Below are 22,853 nucleotides of genomic sequence, written 5' to 3'. Positions count from 1 at the left end.
CTGTTTTGAATGAATTTTTAATTCATGATATATATAGAAAACCGGGAGGCCTTCTTTCACCCTGAGCACATGATTTCTTGAAACCAACATGAATACAAAAATGTATTTTTTTAAGAGTTTGGCATATTTTAAGCTATATTTATTATTATTATTATAAATGCAGTTACATATAGGAATCTGAATTAAAATTACATTTTATAATTTTTGTGGACACAAAGTCAAAAATATCATGGTGATACTACTGTCCTGATATCATAAAAAAAGAAAAAGAGAAAAAAATCATTAAAAGAATAAAAATCTTATTAATGTTTTGTTGTAATATTGTGAAATATTATTATGATGTAAAATAATGTTTTTCTATTTTAATATACATTAAAATCTAATTTATTCCTTTGATGCAAAGCTGAATTTTTAGCATCATTACTCCAGACTTCAGGGGCACATGATCCTTCAAAAATCATTCTAATATGCTGATTTATTATCAGTGCTGGAAATTGTTGTGTTGCTTACTTTTTTCAGGATTTTTTGATGAATAAAAAGTTAAAAAGAAGAGCATTTATTTAAAATAGAAATCTTTTCAATATACAATCAATTCAATATACAGTTCAAAAGTTTGGGGTCAGTAAATTTTTCTTCTTTTTTTTTTGAAAGAAATTAAAACTTTTATTCAGCAAGGATGTGTTAAATTGTTAAGAAGTGATAGCAAAGATTTATATTGTTAGAAAAGATTTTGAATGTTCGATTGTCTGATGTTTTGATTAAATGCTTTTCTTTTTTAACTTTTTATTCATCAAAGAATCCTGAAAAAAGTATTGCAGTTTCCAAAAAAATATTTGGCAGCACAACTGTTGCCAACATCGATAATTCTAATAATAAATCAGCATATTAGAATGATTTTTTTAAGGATCATGTGACACTTTGTACTGGAGTAATGGCTGATGGAAATTCCGCATTGCATCAGAAAAATAAATACTATTTTAAATTATATTAAAATAAAAAACATTATTTTATATTGTAATATTTTGCAAGATTACTGTTTTTCTTTCTTTCTGTATCCACCATAAAATAAATGAAGAATTGATGTTTTTAATTTAAATTTTTTTTATTACATTTGTTTTAAGTTTTAATGTTGTTAAAATTTTTTCTGGTTGTTTGTAATGATGTGTTCATACAATGCAAACATTATTGTTCTTAATATGCAATATAAATATTTTGTTAGCTTGTAAGTTAAAGGTAAGTATTTCCATTGCAGTAACGTCGATGAACGTTAATGGAGGAAAAAAAAATACAACTCTTGAATGACAAATTTAAAACTATTTGCTCAGGCCGCCCGAGCTGGAGTCAGGTGGTTGCTGGGGGTTACTTCATCTATCAGTCTACAGTGTGATTCCTGTTTGTCAATGGCACACATAGTGCGTGTTTCTACCTCGGTAAGTTTGGGTTATTGGCTCAGACACACATAGTTATTTAGGTCATTAGTTAAATAAAGGGTACAGCACCCAGGTTCACATTGTTAAGCCACTAGTTAATTTATCTTGGCTTCATTAGCCCAGAAACACATTTAACTCAGGTCACTAGTTTAAGCTATCTGGTCAACCGATCAGGTAGACACAGCAATAGTCTACAAGTGTTAAGTCATTCAGCAAATCCGGCCCAGGCTCACATAGATGGCAAACACATGGTCTCATGGCTCTCTGGAGCAGCAGCAATACATATGTCTTGGCAATAGATCTGCTTGTTCTGGGGGGTTTTATCTTTTATAGTCCTTCTAATGGCACAGATTTTAAGCATATTATTGTATAGCAGCAGCATACATATTTAATTGTTTTGTTTCTTCTTCCAGCTTTGTTGGGGAGTTATTTTATATGCTATTTGTGCAGCAGCAGTATGTGTTAAATACTCACAGCACCGTATCGCCATATGCATTGGCAGTAGCAAGTTCTTGTACTTGCCTGCAGCAGGCAGCAGCAGAGTAAACTACAACTATAGCAATAACCAACAGCAGCAGTAATTCAACAACAGCGTAGCAGACCTGTTCAGCCAAGACCAAATACATTAACATTGTCATATCCATCACCATGCTAAAATGTTCAGAGAGTTGTCATGATTGAAATATATAGTTCAGTCAAGAAACTCTCGATGGTGCTGGCTGACGGGGTGTAAATGTAACTGATGATATTCAGAGAGTTAAACGATTTGGCACAAGCTGATTGGTTCATGCTGCATATGCAGCCAATGATCTTACTGCCTTGCATTTAAATGGCTGGCTAGCATTCACTTGAGATCTCTGCAGCACGCTTTCAGAGTTCTCTGAAACCCTCCACCTTCCCCAGCTCCACCTGTATAGATCTGCTACGGGGTTGATTTATATGCTATTTGTGCAGCAGCAGTCTTAAATACTCACGGCACCGTATTGCCATATGCATTGACAGTAGCTCCTGTACTTGCTTGCAGCAGCAGCAATAATCTACAACTACAGCAATAACCAACAGCAGCAGCAATTCAACAGCAGCGTAGCAGATTTGTTCCATCAAGACCAAATACATTAACATCGTCATATCCATCACCATGCTAAAATGTTCAGAGGGTTGTCATGATTGAACTAGTTACGTTACTTTTTCCTCCATGAAATTTATGAAATCCCAGCATACACACTCCTGATAAATGTTATTAAAGCATCAACATTCACAGAACACTGTTATTTTTAACTAAAGCAAGCGACTGCTGTGTTCATGGTTTGGCATTGCAGAATGCCAGCAAAGAGCACTGCATTTATAATCTCTAAAAGACATCTCAGTTCATAGAAATCTCACAAATCTCTATTATAACACAATAAATATATGCATAATGAATCTTTCAGAATGTCTACAATTCGTGTAGCATAATGAGAGGATTCGTGAGCATGCAAATTTCAGCACTGCATTGCTCAAGGCTGCAAACGTATTATAGCCTAAATAGAGCCTATATGCATACGCTCGCACCTGTTAATCATTTATATTTTATATTAGTTCATGTTGCTTTTGTGCAATAGATGAATAACAATTTATTTGTTTTAGATATTTTATGCTTAGGTATTTCTATTTTGCAGGAGTCCTGTGAATCATTTTATTCTCCCGCATCGCACACACACACACACACACACACACACACACACACACGAGTCTCTGCACTTGCCAATCAAGTCTTGTCCTGCGCTGCACTCTGTTGCGTCCTTTTTACAATCTTTTTACAATCCTTTTTACAATCTCTATAGATTATAAAACATTGCATTCTGTCAGCAATGTAACGTGGCAGTAACGTATAGAGACCTCGGCTTGTTACTATACTCTAATTACTCTTCTGAAAATTAAAACATGTTAAATTACTCCTTTACTAAAAAAAGTAATCAAATTACAGTAACACGTTACTAAGTAATGCGTTACTGCCCAACACTGCTTGTCACTGACCCAATATTATGGTTGTTTTCAATACCCATACTTAATAAGTGATCATATTGTGGAAGGGATATGTGGGAAGCATACAGGCAGTATACTGTAACTCTCAACAAAGGTTGTAGTAACACTATTGCCAGCAGGTGTGGAGGTAGTCATATTCTTTAATGGTCATTTGAATTCCCTCTGCAAGGATCATTGACTCTTTCTTTCCAGTCAATTATTAATTCTCCCGTGGACAAGGATGGATGTAATTTTACTGCCTAATAGCAAGCAATAAAAATATAATTTGAAATTGAGCAGCCAAAGGAGTAATTGGCCTGTGATTGGTGCTTGTTCTTGGTAATTAATATGAAGGGGATCTGGAACAGTTAAATAACATATGTTTATTTATTTCCTGCTTATCTCTTTTGGATTGTTTCTACATATTGGCATTTTTCCCTTCTTAGATTTGTTTTGACAGCCTTCACAGTTCCTCTGTTACAAGCTTTTGTGGCCGCGCAGCTTTCAGCTGTCCTCTTACTCATGTCTTAGTCATGCTGCTTTCCTCTCCCTCGGGGCATGTCCAGTTTTGGATGTGCCATGTGCCAGTTATTTTGGGGGGTTTGACTGAGGTGACCCGTGTTTAATGATCTGTGACACTTGCAGGTCTGAAGATGCAGAAAATGCAGTAAGGGAGCCACTTTACACACCTTTAGAGTTTATGGTAGTTGCTGACATTCGGAAAGGTAACCAGGTGAGAAGAGAATAAGCAGAGATGTGTAGATGATTTAACCTTTCTGCGCTGACTATGGAAGGACCCCAGCTAACATTCTCAGAATTGTGGCAAACATTCTGGCAAGGTTCTCTTAAAGTTAGGAACTTCTGTTGACATGGAAAGTTTGTTCAAAGTTATCAGGTCTTTAATAATGTTCTGCAAACATCATCACAAAAAAGTTACACATGGAATGATTTTTCCTGAACCCCCAGCTAACGGAATGTTTTCAGAACTTTGGCTAATGTTGTGAAAAGGTTCTCTCAAATTTATAAACAAACATTCGTTCAGCAAGTTATCTGATCTTTAATAATTTTCTCAGAATGTAAGTACAAAACATTTACACATGATTCATGGAACAAACTTTTTTTTTTTTCGTAAACATTTAAAAGGACATTTGTCTATCATTTATGTAACTACTTGTTTTAGAATGTTCAAAGATCATTCAAAATTAACGATCCCATAATGTTTGCAAAAATAATAAAATAAAACATTTCCTTACCGTTAATGCATAACCAAGAAAAAACATTTAAAAGTTGTGGAAAAACGTCTAAGGTTACGTATGTAACCCTGGTTCCTCGAAGGAACGAGACGCTGCGTCGATGACAACGCCTCCAGTGTGACGTCTCTGAATAACGTGTGTAATCAGTCCAATGGATGGGTGAGACGTCATAGGCGGGAGACGTCAGAGATCAGGAAGCATAAAAGCACGAGCGGTGAAGCCGGTATCCAGCCTCAAAGGATGAAGCAAGCGCCGGCCAGAGATGCCGGAAGTGTGGCACTGCGATGCAGCGTCTCGTTCCTTTGAGGAACCAGGGTTACATACGTAACCTTAGACGTTCCTCTTCAGGAACTCGAGCTGCGTCGATGATGCTTTGGGGAACGAGAATGCCCACGCCGCCAGACTTACAAATCTCTGCCTAGTGTGGGAAACTGCACAGCTATGGGGAGAGAACAGAAGAGCCTGGAGTGGCTTGCATGTCAAGGCCGTAAAACCTCACAAAGGTCAAGGGCGTGGACCAACCCATAGAGCATAGAGACACCTGCTAGGAAGGCCTTGGAGGCCGCCACACACACCCCTAGTGGAGTGAGCCTTGACCCCCAAGGGGGAGGGGAGGCCAGAGGACTCATAAGCCAAGGCAATGGCATCTACTAACCACCGACTGAGGGTCTGTTTAGTAGCTGGAAGACCTCTCTTAGGGGGACTATAGCAAACAAACAACTGGTCCGCCCTTCTCCACAGGGCAGCTCTGTGGACGTATGTGTCCAGTGCTCGCACTGGACACATACAATTAAGCTTCTGCTGGTCTGGCTCCCTAAAGGGAGGAGGACTGAAGGCCTGGAGTACGACAGGCCGTGGTGTAGAGGAGGGGACCTTGGGAACATACCCCACTCGAGGGTAAAGAAAAGCTTTGGCCAGACCGGGCGCAAAATCAATGTAGGACGGGGCCACGGAAAGGGCCTGTAGGTCCCCAGCTCTCTTGAGAGAAGATATCGCTAGCAAGAAAACAGTCTTTATAGTAAGAAGGCGATCAGAAATCTCCTCAATTGGCTTGAATGGAGAATTACAGAGAGCCTCTAACACCACAGCCAGGTCCCATGTGGGGACACGAGAACGTACTGGAGGCCTCAGCGCACCGTGGAGGAAACGTGTAACCAGGGGGTGTCTGCCCACTGACTGGCCACCGAGAGGGGCGTGGTAGGCCGCAATGGCCGCCACGTAGACCTTCAAGGTGGAGTGGGTCAACCCTACGGAGAATCGGGCCTGCAGGAACTCCAGCACTGTACCAATCGGGCAGTTAACTGGGTCGAGCTGGCGGTCTCCGCACCAAGATGTGAAGAGCTTCCACTTCAAGGCATACAGTTTCCTTGTTGAGGGAGCTCTGGATTGGAGGATGGTCTCAACAACCTCGGTTGAGAGACCAGAAGCTACGAGTTGTGCCCCCTCAGAGGCCATACCCATAACTTCCACAGCTCCGGGCGGGGATGGACTATAGTGCCCTCCGCCTGTGAGAGGAGATCCCTCCTGACGGGAATCTCCCTTGGAGAGCCGTCGAGGAGGGAAATCAGGTCCGAGAACCATACTCGGCCCGGCCAGAATGGGGCTACCAGTAGCAGCCGGACCCCATCCCGGTGCACTCTCTCCAGAACTCCCGGGAGCAGAGCAATCAGGGGAAAGGCGTACAGACGAAGCCTCGGCCACGTCTGTACCATGGCATCCAGCCCCAGTGGAGCTGGATGAGTCAGAGAGAACCAGAGGGGACAGTGCGATTTCTGACGAGTTGCAAACAGGTCCACCTCAGCCTGGCCAAAAACTCTCCAAATCTGCTTCACCACCTCGGTGTGAAGCCGCCATTCCCCGGGCCTCGGCCCCTGCCTCGACAGGATGTCTGCTCCCATATTGAGATGCCTAGGAATGTGAACTGCTCTCAGTGAGAGAAGTTCGTCCTGGGACCACACAAGGATCTGGTACGCTAGTTTGTAAAAATGGCGTGAGCGCAGACCTCCTTGGTGGTTGATGTAAGAGACCACCGCTGTGTTGTCGGTGCGCACCAACACATGGTGACCTCTTAGGTCTGGGAGAAAATGTTGTAGTGCTCGAAGCACGGCCAGCATCTCCAGGCAGTTTATGTGCCATGTCAGATGGCGACCACTCCACTCCCAGCCAGTGAGGGATGCATCCGTCGCTAGCGTCACGCTCCGCGGCGACATGGAGCTCCCAGCACCGGGCCCTGAGACAAGAACCAAGGTTTCCTCCACATGTCCAAGGCACGTAGGCAGCGCCGCGTGACCTTGATCATGCGAAGTGGGTTCCCCCTCGGGGAGAACCCCTTGGTCTTGAGCCACCACTGTAGGGGTCTCATGTACAGCAGGCCAATAGGTATCACGTTGGACGCAGCTGCCATCAGACCCAGCAGTTTTTGAAACTGCTTGACAGTGAGTGACCGGCCTTCTCTCACTCTCGCGACTGCGGTGAGGATCGACTCGATCCGAGCAGGTGACATACGTGCCTGCATCGTGGTCGAATCCCACACCAAGCCCAGATAAGTGGTCCTCTGTAATGGAAAAAGCACACTTTTCTTGGCGTTTAGTCTTAACCCCAGCTCTTTCATATGGGCGAGAACGACATCTCGATGCCGAACCGCCTCCTGCTCTGACTGAGCTAAAATCAACCAATCGTCGATATAGTTTAGTATGCGGATGCCCTGGAGTCGCAACGGAGCCAGAGCTGCATCCACACACTTCGTGAAAGTGCGGGGTGAGAGTGCAAGGCCAAAGGGAAGAACCCGATATTGGTATGCTTTTCCCCCAAAAGCGAACCTCAGGAACTTCCTGTGATTGGGAAGGATGGAGACATGGAAGTATGCGTCTTTTAGATCTATCGTGACAAACCAGTCCTCTGACCTGATCTGAGACACGACCTGTTTGAGAGTGAGCATCCTGAACTTCAACTGCTTGACTGAGCGGTTCAACAGACGCAGATCTAAAATGGGACGCAACCCTCCATCCTTCTTTGGAACTATGAAGTACCGGCTGTAGAACCCGGACCCTCTGTCGTGAGGAGGGACCATCTCGATGGCCTCCTTCCTCAGGAGAGTGAGCACTTCCTGTTCCATAACCAGAGCCTGCTCGGGGCCCACCAGGGTGGGAGTAATCCCGTTGAACCGAGGCGGAGGAGAACCAAACTGGATTCTGTAGCCTCTTTCTACAGGGTGCAGGACCCATTGAGACACATTTGGCAGTAGTTTCCATGCTGCTAAATGATCTACTAAGGGAATCAGTCTCTCAAGACTGACCTCTGGTGTAATCAGAACAGCTAGTTCGGTGCCCTGTAACGGCGGACCGGCAGGAGACGGCCGAACTAGCTGTTCTCGAACTTTCCGCGGGGGTGGCGAGCCTCTCAGCACTGCTACGTTTCCGGGCGGTAACTGAGAGTGGTGCTCGCGGGAGACTGCTGTGCCCTGTAACTCTGGCAGGGTTGGCAGACCAATCTCCTGAGGGCACTGAGGCGAGACGGACACCGTGTAATGCGGTGTGACCCGCTGCACCACAGAGGGGACTGCCCTCATAAGCCCCGGGCCAGTGGCGTCAGGGCTTATTGGCCGAGGACCTCTTAGCCTTAAGTATGGTCCGCAGATCCGGCTTAGACTTAGAAGCCCCCGACCCAGAGCTGGGGGAGCACGTGAGGCGACGCTCTGTTTCTGAGCCTCCCTGTATGAGGAGCTGGTACTCGGTGGAGGCTGCCCCCGCCCGGCAGCCTCCAGATTTAGAGAGCGACGCGGGAGGTACCGCTGGAACGCCGCCGCCTGCTTACGCGCCTCCTGGTACCTGTCGACGACAGAATTAACAGCGTCGCCGAACAGGCCCGAGGAAACAAGCGGGGCGTCCATGAGACAGACCCTGTCCTTGTCTCTCATGTCGGACAGGGTGAGCCACAAATGTCTCTCTGCTGCCACCATTGCTGCCATAGACCACCCAATAGCACGAGCGGTCTCCTTGGTAGCGCGGAGAGACAAATCAGTGGTCCACCTGAACTCTGTGATATCCTCAGATCTCACGTGCTCTTGGACATCTAAATCTTTCAGCAGATCGGCTTGGTACACCTGTAACACCGCCATGGTGTGCAGACACGCACCAGCCTGACCTGCTGCCGAGTACCCCTTGCCCACCAGCGCTGATGTTGTGCGCAGCAGCTTGTAGGGCAGCGCCGGAGCCTTTAATGATGATGCCACGCTGGGAGACAGATAGCTCGCGAGCGTCTGTTCAACCCGGGGCATCGCCTTATAACCAGCACTCATTCATCCCCGCTACTTTGCCGTAGTGATCAGAAATGGGGACGAAGAGGCGGGCCGAGAATGGTTTTTCCCACGATTTACACACCTCGGCGTGTAAATCGGGAAAAAATGGGGACGAAGGCTTCGGCGGGAGGTGGCGGCTTAGTTCGCAGAAAACGTTCATCCAGTTTGCTTTTCTGCGGTTCAGCCTTTTCCTTGGCGGGCCAATCGATGTTTAACTTGGCCACGGCACGAATAACCACCTCCAAAAGCTCCTCATACTGGGGCGATTGAGGGGGCGAATCCTCAGCGACGTTCACCACATCAACCTCCTCGGAGGAAGATAGATGAAGCGCCGAGCCCGCTCCCCGGGGAGAAGTAGCGCCGGAGCAGGCTTCCGATCCCTGAGAGCGGGCGCTGGATCTGGCAGGTGAGGAAGAAGATATGGACTCGCCCGTCTCCATTCCCTCTGCCAAATCCAACTGCGAACCCCACGAGCGAGATCGCCGCTCCGCCTCGTCGGAATTGGGTCTGGCGAATCGAGGTGCGATAGCGAAGACTCCTTCGGAGAAGAGAGCCTTCCGGGAGCGGAGAACATGCAGGGCAAGCCGCTCGCAATGCGGGCAGTCGGCCCCCTCGAGAGCCGACTCTGCATGCTCCGCTCCCAGGCAAACAACGCACAAACTGTGTGTATCCTCGGCTGAGATGTAGCGAGGACAGGGAGGAACACACAGTCTGAAACGCTGCTTGCATTCGCCCGTTTTGTGTTTGGTCTTGGAGGGTGCTTTTGACATACTGCTTTTGGATGACAAACAACACTAAATAAGACTCACAAACGTAAATGCTTTGACAGTACACACACAGAGCGCTTGCTGAAGACAGAAGGCTGGATACCGGCTTCGCCGCTCGTGCTTTTATGCTTCCTGGTCTATGACGTCACCCGCCTATGCCGTCTCGCCCATCCATTGGACTGATTACACACGTGATTCAGAGACGTCACGCTAGAGGCGTTCCCCAAAGCGTCATCGATGCAGCTCGAGTTCCTGAAGAGGTGAATAGATGTTAAAATAAAACATTTCCTTACCGTTAATGCATAACCAAGAAAAAACATTTAAATTAACTTTCCACTTTGTTGAAATATGGTTTGAATTTTCACCATATTTGTGATACATTTGTACTTTTTTGTGAAAAACCCATTATACATGTCACGCAACATGTAGAGGAAAGGCACACAAAGATGAAGGGCATCTTCACAAGAGTTTAATAGAATCCAAAAAGATGATAATCCATGAAGGCAAAGGGAACCCGCAGCAAAACAACATCAACAGCTACTGTACATTTAATACTGGACAACCTAAGGAACAGAACAGGGAGTACTTACACTAACTCAGATAAGTCCATGGTGGTGACAATGCATAGTCATTATTATTTTTTCCCCCTGTATAGCTTCTTGTGTCTTTGTTTTCTGAAATACTATTCATTTCTAGATTTGTTCATTTGGATGTTAGCAGCAAATCCCTCAGTCACAGAAACACTTCTTTCTATATAGTCATCTGCTTCATAAGGCTTAAGGAAATGTGTACAGCTAGATTTAAAAACTTAATCACTACACCTGTATTACAAATTCCTGTTTGTACATTCACTGACATATTATACACATCATCTTCACATGTTTTGGCAGCCAGAAACCTAACACACAAAGATAAAGCATATGTCAATAAGAAAACAATTCATTACACAGTTCATCCAAAATGTTTAATAATAAAACAGACCAAATAATTCTGAATTGCTTTTTATGGTAAACACAGAGAAAGAGAAAGCTCAATATAGTGTGTAAAATGGATTTAGTCATTACCGTATTTGTTTTTCTCCATTTTTCAACACTAAATCAGCAGGCAACTCAAGAGAACATCTTCTATCGTTGAACAGCAGAAAACTGTGTGAATCATGATCCCCTTTGATTTGGCCTATATTCACCATACTTTGTGCTTTACTTTGTACAGTAATAAGATGCTATATAATATGCACTACAACATTATTTGTGCACATTGCTAAAACAATTTTCTTAATCTGCATTTTTGTCTTTTTTTTTTTTTTTAGTAAAAATATATAAATATCCGTAAAACAAGATAGATTTAAGAATTGTGTAATAAAGAGTAATTTTTAGAAAAGGTATCTTAATTTTCTTTTCTCATTGGCATGTTACCCTTGATTTGATCTTAATGGCTGAGGAAGGGTCAATAGTAAGATTTCTGCTAAAACAAAAAATACAATTATTTCAGTATTTATTTGCGACAACCAGTCATATTCTCTTATACAATTTTATTTTCTCAAGTATTTAACCTTCTGAAATATTTAACCTTTTGATGCATGGTGACCACTACAGATGTGTAACTCTCTCAGAATAAATCATTTGGAATTATTTAGGGTGACCAGTCAAAGCAATGCAAATTACGCGTACATATAAGGTGTGTTCGACTTGAAGGGGCACTGCACAGACCGATGAATATATGACATCAAAGTACAGTAAGAGCGATTCGAAAGCATAAGGAGCCTTCTGCTCTCTATAGCTCTCACGGTACTTTTAATGTCATACACTGATCGTTCTGTGCAGTGCAACAAAGCCAAAACCTAGATATTTTAGGCATACAAATCCTGGCCAGGACATGTCTGGGAGAAATGGCACATATGGTCAACCTAAATTATTAATATATATATATATTTTTAGGCATACAAATCCTGGCCAGGACATGTCTGGGAGAAATGGCACATATGGTCAACCTAAATTATTAATATATATATATATACACACACACACACAAATACACACACACAGTATATAAAGCATTAAGGTATTTTATATAAGATATAAAAATAAAAACTAATTCTAGTTATACTACTAATACTAGTTTATTTACTAGTTTATAGTATTTATTAACACTGATCATTTTTATTTTTATTTTTTTATATAGTTAATGGAAAACAAGACAAAAATACAGACTGATTGATTTTTATTATTATAATTTTTTGTAGTGCAAAGCCATCTAAACAATTCGGAGCTTCCTTTTTTCCCTGCTCAGTGTTCACCTGAAAGCACTCTTCATTTCTCTTAAATCTGACAGGAGACATGTTTTCCCTCACCTTGTCTAATGTGACACAGACTGCTGAAGGTGTGACGAAGACAAATAATACCAGATTACTAAAAATACTTGTTGCAGTCCCAAGGGCTTGGCCTCAGTGATCTGTGAACACTCCCTGAGTGCCTATGCAACCCATGATGCTCTAATTAGACGCAAATCAAATAGGTGCGGAATTAGGAGCAGGGAGTAGAACTAAGGGACAATAGACTCTAAACTCCATTAGTGGTGTAATGGAAACCATTCATCATTCTTTTATAACACGACCTCTACCGCCGACACATCTTTCCTCTATTTCCACTGTTCTGATCATAGAACTTGAATCAGTCAGCCTTCCATGGCTAAAAGCAACGGCTATCCCTAAATCTTTTATTCCCTTTGAAGACAAAAATAGTGTGAGAGAGACAGGTAAAAGAGGGATGGATACTATCAACAGACCCTCTATTTTTTCAGTTTCCTAATGAGCTTTGGTTGTTTTTATAATGCACTGGCCCTCATATTAAAGCATTTTGTTTCAAAAAGTTGCCTTTCTTGTGAGTATTTCACAACATTTCAGAAGAAACATTATGAAGTATTAATATAAAAGGGGCAGTTCGCCTTAAAAAGAACACGAAAGGTGAAATTTTGAAAGCTCTTTCTCCATGCAATTACTAAAAACGAGTGCTGAAGCTTTCAAGCTTAAAAATGATGCAAAGGCACCATAAAAGCATTATTTTAAGAGTTATTTGTTCTATTCCAAGTGTTGTGAAGCCATTGGATAGCTTGGAGTATGAAACAAACAAAAACTTATTCACTGAAAATCTTGACATCCGCCCTAACTCTCCTTGGTGTATTCATAAGTTCAGTTTTATAATGTCCAGTTTAATGTCAAATGATTTTTTTTGAGTCAGATCTCTTGACGTTAATTCATAATTGGTTAATGAATTGGTTGATCCAGTTTACAGAAATGATCTGAATAACTGGTTTGCCAAATCAAATTGAAAAATTCAATTTTGGTCCTATCGAGCAGTTAACCACTCACATGAGGAGATTATCAGTTAATACTGATTTCAGTTTCTGTCTATTTCTTACATAATACTTGTGGAATATAGTACATAAGTTATAGACTACTTCTATGACTACTTCTATGATAATTCTATGGAGCTTTAGCCTCCTTTTGCGAATTTTGAAAGCTTCCATTCACATTCATTTTTTGACACTGTTTTTAATGTGATTCTGCTGCCGTTTACACAAAAGAAAGAAGATGACATTGTAATATGACTTCATAACAATGTGAGGGTGACTGAGTAAATTATGACAGAATTTGTGTCACTAGTTATGAAGTGCAATTGTGAAAATAATTGTTCCCTTTCAGTCAGTAACATTCGACATTATGTCAACACTGATGTTAGGGGTCTCACTTGGGAGCTCTCTTTCCACTATCAGAGAAACTACATTATGAGATTTACAGTCTGCAGGAGATTCTTGGCTGCATTCAGATGGTGCATTCAACGCTGTATTCACCCTATTTTGCACAGATAAGTGCCGTGTACCACCCCCGGGCGCTCCAGCCTAAAAGATCAATTTCCTACAGCTTGCATGGTTGAGAGTGTCTTTTTAAGTTATCTCTCCAACTGTGTGCTTCTGGGTGCGGAAGTGTCCATACTTATGATGACGGACACAATCTCACAGGTCTGGGCCACAAGCATGCTGAGATGGCTTTCGTGGATGGTTCACATATCCATAGCTACCTTCAAGCTCTACCCAGTCCGGTACCTCTTTGTGTAAAGATCTCGGGGCCATATTAGTTAGGGACAAGGCAGACCTGAGGATCACTGTCAGAAATGTTCTGCTGGGCCTGAGGATTATGATGTGGTGTTTTTCGCAGCGTAGCGGATGATGCTGCCAGTCCATACCGTGGAAGACCCAGTGTCTCATTTGGGGTTCCTGTGGAGGATGTCAATCGCAACATCAAAGGAGGGGCTATCATCTTCTGATGCTTAAGGCTTCGGTGTCTGCACAGTCGGAGTCTGAAGCAGAGTTGACGGCCATGCTCCTCCGCATCAGGCTGGAGGTGAATTTGCCTCCTTCCCCCGAACGCTTGCGGCTGGATGATTGGTATGTGGGCTCCGAATGTGATTCTCAGCCATGCTCTGCCCCAGTGCCTTTCTTTCCGGAGGTTCATGAAGAGCTCACTAAAACGTGGAAGGCTCCCTACACTGCCTGGTCATGTTTTAGCTCTTCCCTCCTTACTACCCTCGATGGTGGGGCTGCCAGGTGGTATGTTGACGTTCCCCAGGTGGAGTGTGCGTAGCTGCCAACAGGACTGGTTTGCAGTGATAGACCTAAAGGATGCATACTTCCTCCCCTTTGGGCTGTCCCTGTCTCCCTGTGTCTTTAATGACTGGCTCAATGACTGGCTTATATTAACTCACTCACAAGATCTGTTGTGCGAGCACAGGGATATGGTGCTTCAGCATCTCAGTCTCCTGGAGCTTCAGGTTCACTGGGAAAAGAGGGTCAACTGTGCAAATCATCCCTTTTCTCGTTATGGAGAATGACTCGGTCAACATGACAGCACGTCTTACAAACAAGTGTGCTTAGTCAGTGCTGAACTGCCTGAATTCCATTAGGGTGAAAATGGTGGTTCCTCTAAAGCAATTTCAGAGGCTCCTGGGGTGTATGGCATCTGCAGCTGCAGTTACTCTGCTCAGGTTGTTACATATGAGACTGCTTCAGCACTGACTGCACAGCTGAGTCCCGAGATGGGCATGGCACTGCGGCACTCAGGGTCGGAGTTACCCTGGCTTTTCTGTGCTTTTTCAGCCTGTGGTCAGACCTTGCTTTTCTACGGGCAGGTGTGCCCTTGGACCAAGTGTTGAGGCACGTTGTTGTCACAACAGATGCCTCCAGGATGGGCTGGGGCACTGTATGCAATGGGCATGCATCTTCGGGCTCCTGGATGGAAACTTGACTGTAGTGGCATATCAATTACCTTGAGTTGCTGGCAGTACTGCTTGCTCTTCACCTGATTCGTCTATTGTTGCAAGACAAGCATGTGCTCATCCACATGGACAACACTGTGACGGTTGCGTACATCAACCATCATGAGGGGATACACTTTTGTCACATGTTGCACTCTCCTCCTCTGGAGTCAGACACTGCTCAAATCACTGTGTGCTATTTATGTTCCATGGGAGCTCAATCATGCAGCCGATGTGCTCTCATGACAGCTTACCCTTCCTGGAGAATGGAGACTCCATCCCCAGGTAGTCCAGTTGACTTGGAGTCGATTCAGGAAAGCCCAGATGGACCTGTTCGCTTTCCAGGAATGATCCCACTGCCAGCTGCTACTCCCTGAACAAGGCCCCCCTCGGCACTGATGCACTGGCACACAGCTGGCCCCAGGGTCTGCACAAGTATCCCCCAGTTAGCCTCCTTGCACAGATGAGGGAGGACGAGGAGCAGGTCCTGCTGGTTGTGCCATATTGGCCCACCCGGACCTGGTTTTCTGATCTCATGCTCCTCATTACAGCCCCTCCCTGGAGAATCCCCCTGAGGAAGGACCTTCTTTCTCAGGAGCAGGGCACTATTTAGCACCCACATCCCGATCTGTGGAACCTGAATGTCTTCTGGACGGGACACGGCGGACCTCACTGGCCTCTCACGGGCTGTGATAGATACTATAACTAAGGCTAGGGCCCCCTCTACCAGGCAGGCCTATGCTCTGAAGTGGGGTCTGTTCGTTGACTGGTGTTGCTCTCGCTGAGAGAACCCCTAAAGATGCCTGTTCAGCATTGTGCTTTCCTTCCTGCAAGAGAAGTTGGACCAGGGGCTGTCCCCCTCCACTTTAAAAAATGTATACCACTGCTATTGCGACGCATCACGGTGTAGTGGATGGAAGATCCTTGGGAAAGCCAAGGACCTCGTCCTCACTTATCTTGCACAGAGTCTGTGCAAGGAGGCTCACTGGGGAATGCTTGCGCAGATCCCCGGGGCCAGCTGCCGAGGGGGGCCTCGGTCAGGATGATCATCAGGTTCCCGAGAGGCGTGAGGAGATTAAATCCCCCCAGACCACACCTCATTCCCTCTTGGAATCTCTCAGTGGTCCTGGTACATCTGTCCTGACATGATTGTTTGTCAGCACTTGCACCTTAAAGGGATACTCCATCCCAAAATGAAAATTTTGTCATTATTCACTTACCCCCATGTGGTTCCAAACTCGTAAAAGCTTTGTTCGTCTTCGGAACACAATTGAAGATATTTTGGATGAAAACAGGGAGGCTTGAGACTGCCCCATAGACTGCCAAATAAATAACAGTGTCAAGGTCCAGAAAAGTATGAAAAGCATCATCAGAATGGTCCATCTGCCATCAGTGATTCAACCGTAACGTTATGATGCAACAAGAATACTTTTTGTATATGAAGAAAACAAAAATAATGACTCTTCTGTGTCAGCCACGCCACAAGGGTACATTTTTTACTTGTATTTACGCTTTGGTTTGAAAGCAAACAGCGCATCGGCGCTACGCTGATTTGGAGAGACACAGAGGAGAGGAATTGTTGAATAAAGTCGTTATTTTTGTTTTCTTTGCATACAAAAAGTATTTTCATCGATTCATAACGTTACGGTTGAATCACTGATGGCAGATGGACTATTCTGACTATGCTTTTCATACTTTCCTGGACCTTGACACTGTTATTTATTTGGAAGCCTATGGGACAGTCTCCCGATTTTCATCCAAAATATAAAAATTTTCATTTTACAGTGGAGTAACCCTTTAAATTTCATAACACAGTTCTGGTTGTGGTGCTTTCCAAAGGGACCCCTAACGTCAGTGTCGACATAACGTTGAACGTGACTGACTGAAAGCGTGAACTGCGCTGAATGCCAGGATGATTTCCACTTGTCATTGGCCATTTCTTGTAATGCTCAGAGGTGATTGGAGTTCCCAAGTGAGACCCCTAACATCAGTGTTGATCATGTTGGTCAGGAATCTAAAACAAAGCACAGTTTGTTTGTTTTTTTTGGTGAAACCAGCCATAATTATAGATTTTTAGATAAAACATAAGGATTATAAAGTCGCAATGTAATGGAAGCAGTTACAGATATTTTCAGATAGATTGATTTTTGACATACCTGTACATCCAAGTTAAATGCATTATTAAAAAAAAAGTAAGGTGAGACTTAAGTTTCTATCCATCAGTTGTTGATTGGATTGCCGATCTGAAAAGATTGCTGTATAAGTTGTAAGAAAGGGATGGGGTTTTAAGATTGGAGAAGTTAAAAATATAGAAGAAAAAAGGGAAATGTAAGAGTTAAAAAAAAAAGCCTACATGGATAGTGAAACGTTTACAATACGATCCATAACATACATTTAGAAAATATATTGTGTGAATTTTCATTTCAATCAATGGTAGATTTTAACCATTCAATGTTGATGTTCAATGTTGATGTTGTTATTTTCACTACACCTTTGATGTTTTGTTACCTTGTGTCTAGAAACTGAACACTGGTTTTGAGAAAGCGGATGGAGACATTAAATGCGGTGGAACAGCGGAAAGGTAAAAGAAGCGACTGCATGACTATTAAATTTATCATGATCGGTTTACCCTCTTAATCTCACAATATGAGATGGTGAGCAGGGAAATGTCTCATCAATTACTTTGACAGACAACAGAGAATATAATGTCAAACTAATGAACCCTGCCATCAAAGTGTAATCTCCACGACAATTGATTAATTTAGTCTTTGTGGAGTAACCCTGCATGCCACAAGACCAGATAATTGCCCTGCCCTGTCCCAAGGCTTTTGGTAATAACACAGACAGATGGATATCATGTGGGACACACCAGCAGGTATTCATCTTGCCGTGGAATGCAGAAGAGAAAGACAGGGAGCCACTGGCTGTCTTGATGCTGACATCACTTCACCACCTCAAATCATTCTCCAGTCTTCCTCCCCGGATCCCGGATCCCCCCCGCCCCTGCACCCTGGTTTCTGGCCATTAATAAAACCATCCGTCTCCCCATTCCTGCTATTTGAAGCCGAAGAGCCCACACTTTCAGATACACAGACCGCTCGCAGTGTTGCATCTGTCTGCCGTGGCGTGTGTGATTGCGTTAACGCGCGTGTGCACCACTAAAAGAGAGAGAGAACGGGTGAGCGAGCCAGCGAGGAGAGGGAGAGAGAACGGGAGAAGGGATAAGCGAGCGATCGAGAGAAAAAGGGTGAAAGAGACGCTGAGTGCATGAGATCAAGACAAAGCAATGAAATTCATCGGAGCCATTTACCTCCTGTTCCTTCTCCCTGCTTTAAGCTTCAACAGCAGGTAAGAGCAGATTTACATCTCCGGCTTTATCCATCAACCCCATCATTCTGTCTGTTGTGGACACAATAGCTGATTATATAGATCTGTGATGTGGGCTACTGTTAAAGCCTCCATCTATGTCAAAAAAATTCTAAAGAGAGAAGCAGAGTGATTGAGACGGCACCGAGAAAGATGTTAAACAGCTCAACTTTTTCCTGCTTCTGCTCTGGGCTTGGCTAGCCTGCAGAAAAACAGAGACGTTTGCTTTCTGGCACAAAGAGTGAGTGAAATGTGACAGGGGTTTGTGTCTTATGGGAAGGAGCAAGTTTTGTGGCAGTCAGAGCTTTGGGATGCCTGTGCAATTGCAGAATGTGTTTGTGTGTGTGTGTGTGTGTGTGCGTGCGTGTGTGTGTGTGTATTATGCAGCGAGGGGAAGAATCTGAGATGAGGAATAAAGAGAGAAGAACGGCTAAGCCAGAACGAGTCTTGCAGAGTCAGGGAGTTTTCAAGGATTGATCATTAATTTAACTACTGATAAAGCTATACCTCTTCCTCTCTGAACCCAGAGCACAGGAAAGGTCAGTGAGCACTCAGCCACGAGCATTGACTTTATCATCTATGGGGTGTTCTTTATGCTCTTTTTGGGTAAATTAAAAAGCTTGTTAATAGTGAATTTGTTCGGCAAATACTTCTGCCCTTTAGACTTGTCCAGGGAGTGGCCCTAGACCACACATGCTTGTAATACAAACACTGATACAGTTATTTTTAACACTTGTGCTAAACATTGAAAAAATGTAAAAAATATGTGTAATTTTTGTATTCTTTTATTGTTATATTTCTTATAGTTGAAAGGCATCTTACAGTTAACTGGTTTTAATATTTAAAGATTTTTTTCTCAGTGAAAACTGGTGAGATTTGTGTATTCGTTTTAAAAGAGATATGTAGCATATATGATAGTTAATTAATAAGACTTAAAGGGATAGTTCACCCAAAAATGAAAAATTTGTGTTTATCTGCTTACCCCAGGGCATCCAAGATGTAGCTGACTTTGTTTTTCAGTAGATCACAAACTTCAAACCAAGATTTTTAACACAAACCGTTGCAGTCTGTCAGTCTTATAATGGAAGAGGATTGGAATCATGGCTAAAACATACAATAAAACTAAAAAAATTATAATGGAAGAGGATTGTCCAAATTAAACCCTGCAGCTCGTGATGATACATTGATGTATAAAGACAAAACGATCATTCTGTGCAAGAAACTGAACAGTATTTATATATATATATTTTTTTTACCTTTGAGGTGTCTTCTTCTTACTTATAAGTGCATTACTGCCATCTATCTGTCAAGTGCACCATTTTCACTCAATCTACAATCTCAATTAGGAGTGCCTATGGTCCACTTGAGAGATAGGTGGCGGTAATGCACTTATAAGTCTGCGATCTGCCATAAAGCAAGAAGAAGAAGATGCCTCACATGCCTGCTGCTGAGGACGTGCTCAGGAGAGTTCTAACAGTTCAGACATTACGTGAATCAGAGGTAAAATGTACCAATGTATAGTCACGAGCCACAGGGTTTAAATTGGTTTTGTTTGTGTATGTTTTTTTTTTAGTTTTATTGTATGTTTTAGCCGTGATTCCCATCCACTTCCATTATAAGACTGACAGACTGTAACAGTTTGTGTTAAAAATCTTCATTTGTGTTCTACTGAAGAAACAAAGTCACCTACATCTTGGATGCCTTGGGGGTAAGCAGATAAACATCAAATTTTCATTTTTGGGTGAACTGTCCCTTTAACCATTATATTATCAATTCAATGGCATGGCTTGAATAAAGTGTATGTCAATGTGGTCATCTTATAACATGAAGAGAATTTAATCTCAATTGCTTTTTCTTAATGCAAGACATTTATCAAGGCCAGTCTCTGTGAGTCACATCTCCAGATTCTCATTAGACCAGTGTCAAACACACATTTGAACTTCCTTTTCAAATTCTAAGTTGAAATGTTCCATATAAACCCTTAAAAAAAATAAAAAAAAAAAAATTAATTTATGTAGAGAGTATTTTTTTTTTAAAAATATTTTTTAATTATTATTTTTTTTTCTTTTGTGTATACTTGTGTTTACATTGTGTTAATGCATTTGATAGATGCTTTTATCCAAAGCAACTTGAATTGAATTCAATATATACATTTTATCAGTTAATGCTTTCCCTGGGAAACAAATCCATGACCTTGCATTGCTATTTTGAGTGATTCTATAGATCATTTGGTTTTAGTTGTTATTGACAAGAAAAACTTTTTTTATGTTAACTTTTCAAAAAGGTATTATTCTATTTGTCTGTTATTAATAAAGTCATTCAAAAGACATTTTTTTTTTCTGGCCAGACATTTGGCACAAGGTCATATTTTTAACTGAGAAACATTGCAGTGGAGCATAAAAGCAACAACCTACAGTGGCGTAAAAAACAGCACTTGCCCTAATTTCTCTGGGATTTCCCCCCAAACTGAGCATCGCTACGACTCTTGTATGTTTTAGTCATCACAACAGTCATACCTTTTCTTGTCTTCAGTGATACTCATCTACTATTCTATGTTGTTATTTTTGTGTTTCTATAATTTGAACATCATATTCAGTTCTGTTGCGAAACATAATCTAGCATTATATTTAGTTGTATAAGATGTATAAGTAAGTGGCATAAGATGAAAATGAGCCCGCCACTCTTGCCAGTTTTACCTTTCCAAAGATCATGCACTCTGAGAGAAATGGTCTATAAAATAATACTGTATATCAAGAACTGGATGAGTTTTGTAGTGCATAAAACACCATGTTACAGCGGACAGTTGCATAGTGCTCATAATATCAAAAATCATAGAAACTTCTATGAGATAGAATTTTAGTTTTTAAATTTTTAGAGTGTAGCACTACTTTTTGATGTTTCCTTCAATTTTTAAATTACTTCCTTCAGATTCGTGGGTTAAAAACATGGTCATAAAATATTGTGTGGCTCTCATTTAGATATCCAGAATCCCAGCTCAGCAGTAAACCGCTCTCATGCCAAGAGTAAAAACGCTTTCTCACAATCTACACCAACATTTCATCAATTCTGCTTACTGGTCTGAAAAGCTCAACAGACAAGTGTATTGAACTACATATGTATAAATCAGCAAGCTGTACTATTCAGCATTTTATACAGAGATGATTACATTATGCTGCATAAGCATTTGATGTTTGGGGAAACCTACTCCAAACAGAACTGTACTGAACGATTTCATCAGGGCCCATAAGTAGCACAAAAAAAAAATGGCTAGATTATGTGAGATGTGGCTTATTTGAGTAATTTAATTCTTCCACAGCCACATGTTCATGGCATGCCTTTGCGCTTGGTGATTAATAGTTCAGGCTATGGCTGATGAATAAATTGGGAGCTTCCTTTGAAAGGGCAACCATGACCTTGCCACACACACATAAAACATAGTAAATCTTGGACAAAAAAAGAAAATTACCATTCCTGCATGCACTGTATAAATTTTCACCCCTGTAGGTTTGCATAAGCATTGTGATGTGTGCATGTTACGCTCTATACATCATTGCTTTGGTAATGCATCACTGTGTGTTTCAGAATATTTTATGCATTCATACAAGGACATACACTTCTCATGGAATTTCCGTACCTTGTATTTTTTTTTTTTTTTTTGTTAAAGAAGATTTTATATATTCTTAAACAGCTTATTTCATTTCTTATTTCATTTCTTTCATTCTTTAAAATTAAGACTATACGACAGGAAAAAAAATCTATTTCAAATAATTTTTTTATTTTTTTTTTAAACTTTCTAATCATCAAAGAATCATAAAAAAAAGTATCAAGGTTTCTTCAAAAATATTAAGCATCACAGTTTTCAACATTGATAATAATAAGAAATGTTTCTTGAGCACCAAATCAGAATATTAGACTTATTTTTTAAGAATCTTGTGATACTGAAAACAGGAGATGGCTGTTGAAAATTAATCTTTGCCATCACAGTACATTAAAACATATTGCAAATATATTAAGAGTTAGAGTAAATTTAAACTACAATATTTCATAATATTACTGTTTTTACTGTATTTTCAAATAAATGCAGCCTTTGAGAGGATAAGAAACTTTTTGGATAAAAATTGTATTTAATATTAAATACATTAGTTCACCTAAAAATTAACATTTACTCAGACAAGAGTATTGCGATGGTTTTTGTACATTTAACAAAAGTCATTGGGTTCCAAAACCCCACTAACTTCAAAAAACTTTTAAAATATCTTTTTGTGTTTCACACATTTAGATATTTGATGACAGAATTGTGATTTTGTTATGAACAACCCCTTTAACACTTTCAATAGAATGCTTTATTTGAGTGATCAGTTCCAGAAAGTGTTTCTGTAAAATGTTTTCACATCTGCTCACGTTGTTAAGTGTTAAACTAAGTTGTT

The 22,853-nt window shown here is 41.8% G+C and overlaps 1 protein-coding gene across 1 annotated transcript in view; it reads left to right on the top strand.

Annotated features, from left to right (window-relative positions):
• The first annotated feature begins 17,975 nt into the window (after positions 1-17,975).
• The window catches only part of LOC109110545 (leucine zipper protein 2-like), a 110,204-nt gene continuing 105,326 nt past the window's right edge, over positions 17,976-22,853 (top strand). Inside the window, exon 1 of the mRNA XM_042775139.1 lies at positions 17,976-18,408. Within this exon, the coding sequence (XP_042631073.1) occupies positions 18,347-18,408 (62 nt within the window). The 5' untranslated portion in view covers positions 17,976-18,346. The remainder of the gene's footprint in view (positions 18,409-22,853) is intronic.

Source organism: Cyprinus carpio, chromosome A18, assembly GCF_018340385.1.
Source record: "Cyprinus carpio isolate SPL01 chromosome A18, ASM1834038v1, whole genome shotgun sequence".
Lineage (NCBI taxonomy): Eukaryota > Metazoa > Chordata > Actinopteri > Cypriniformes > Cyprinidae > Cyprinus > Cyprinus carpio.
This window is presented reverse-complemented; position numbering and strand designations above follow the sequence as displayed.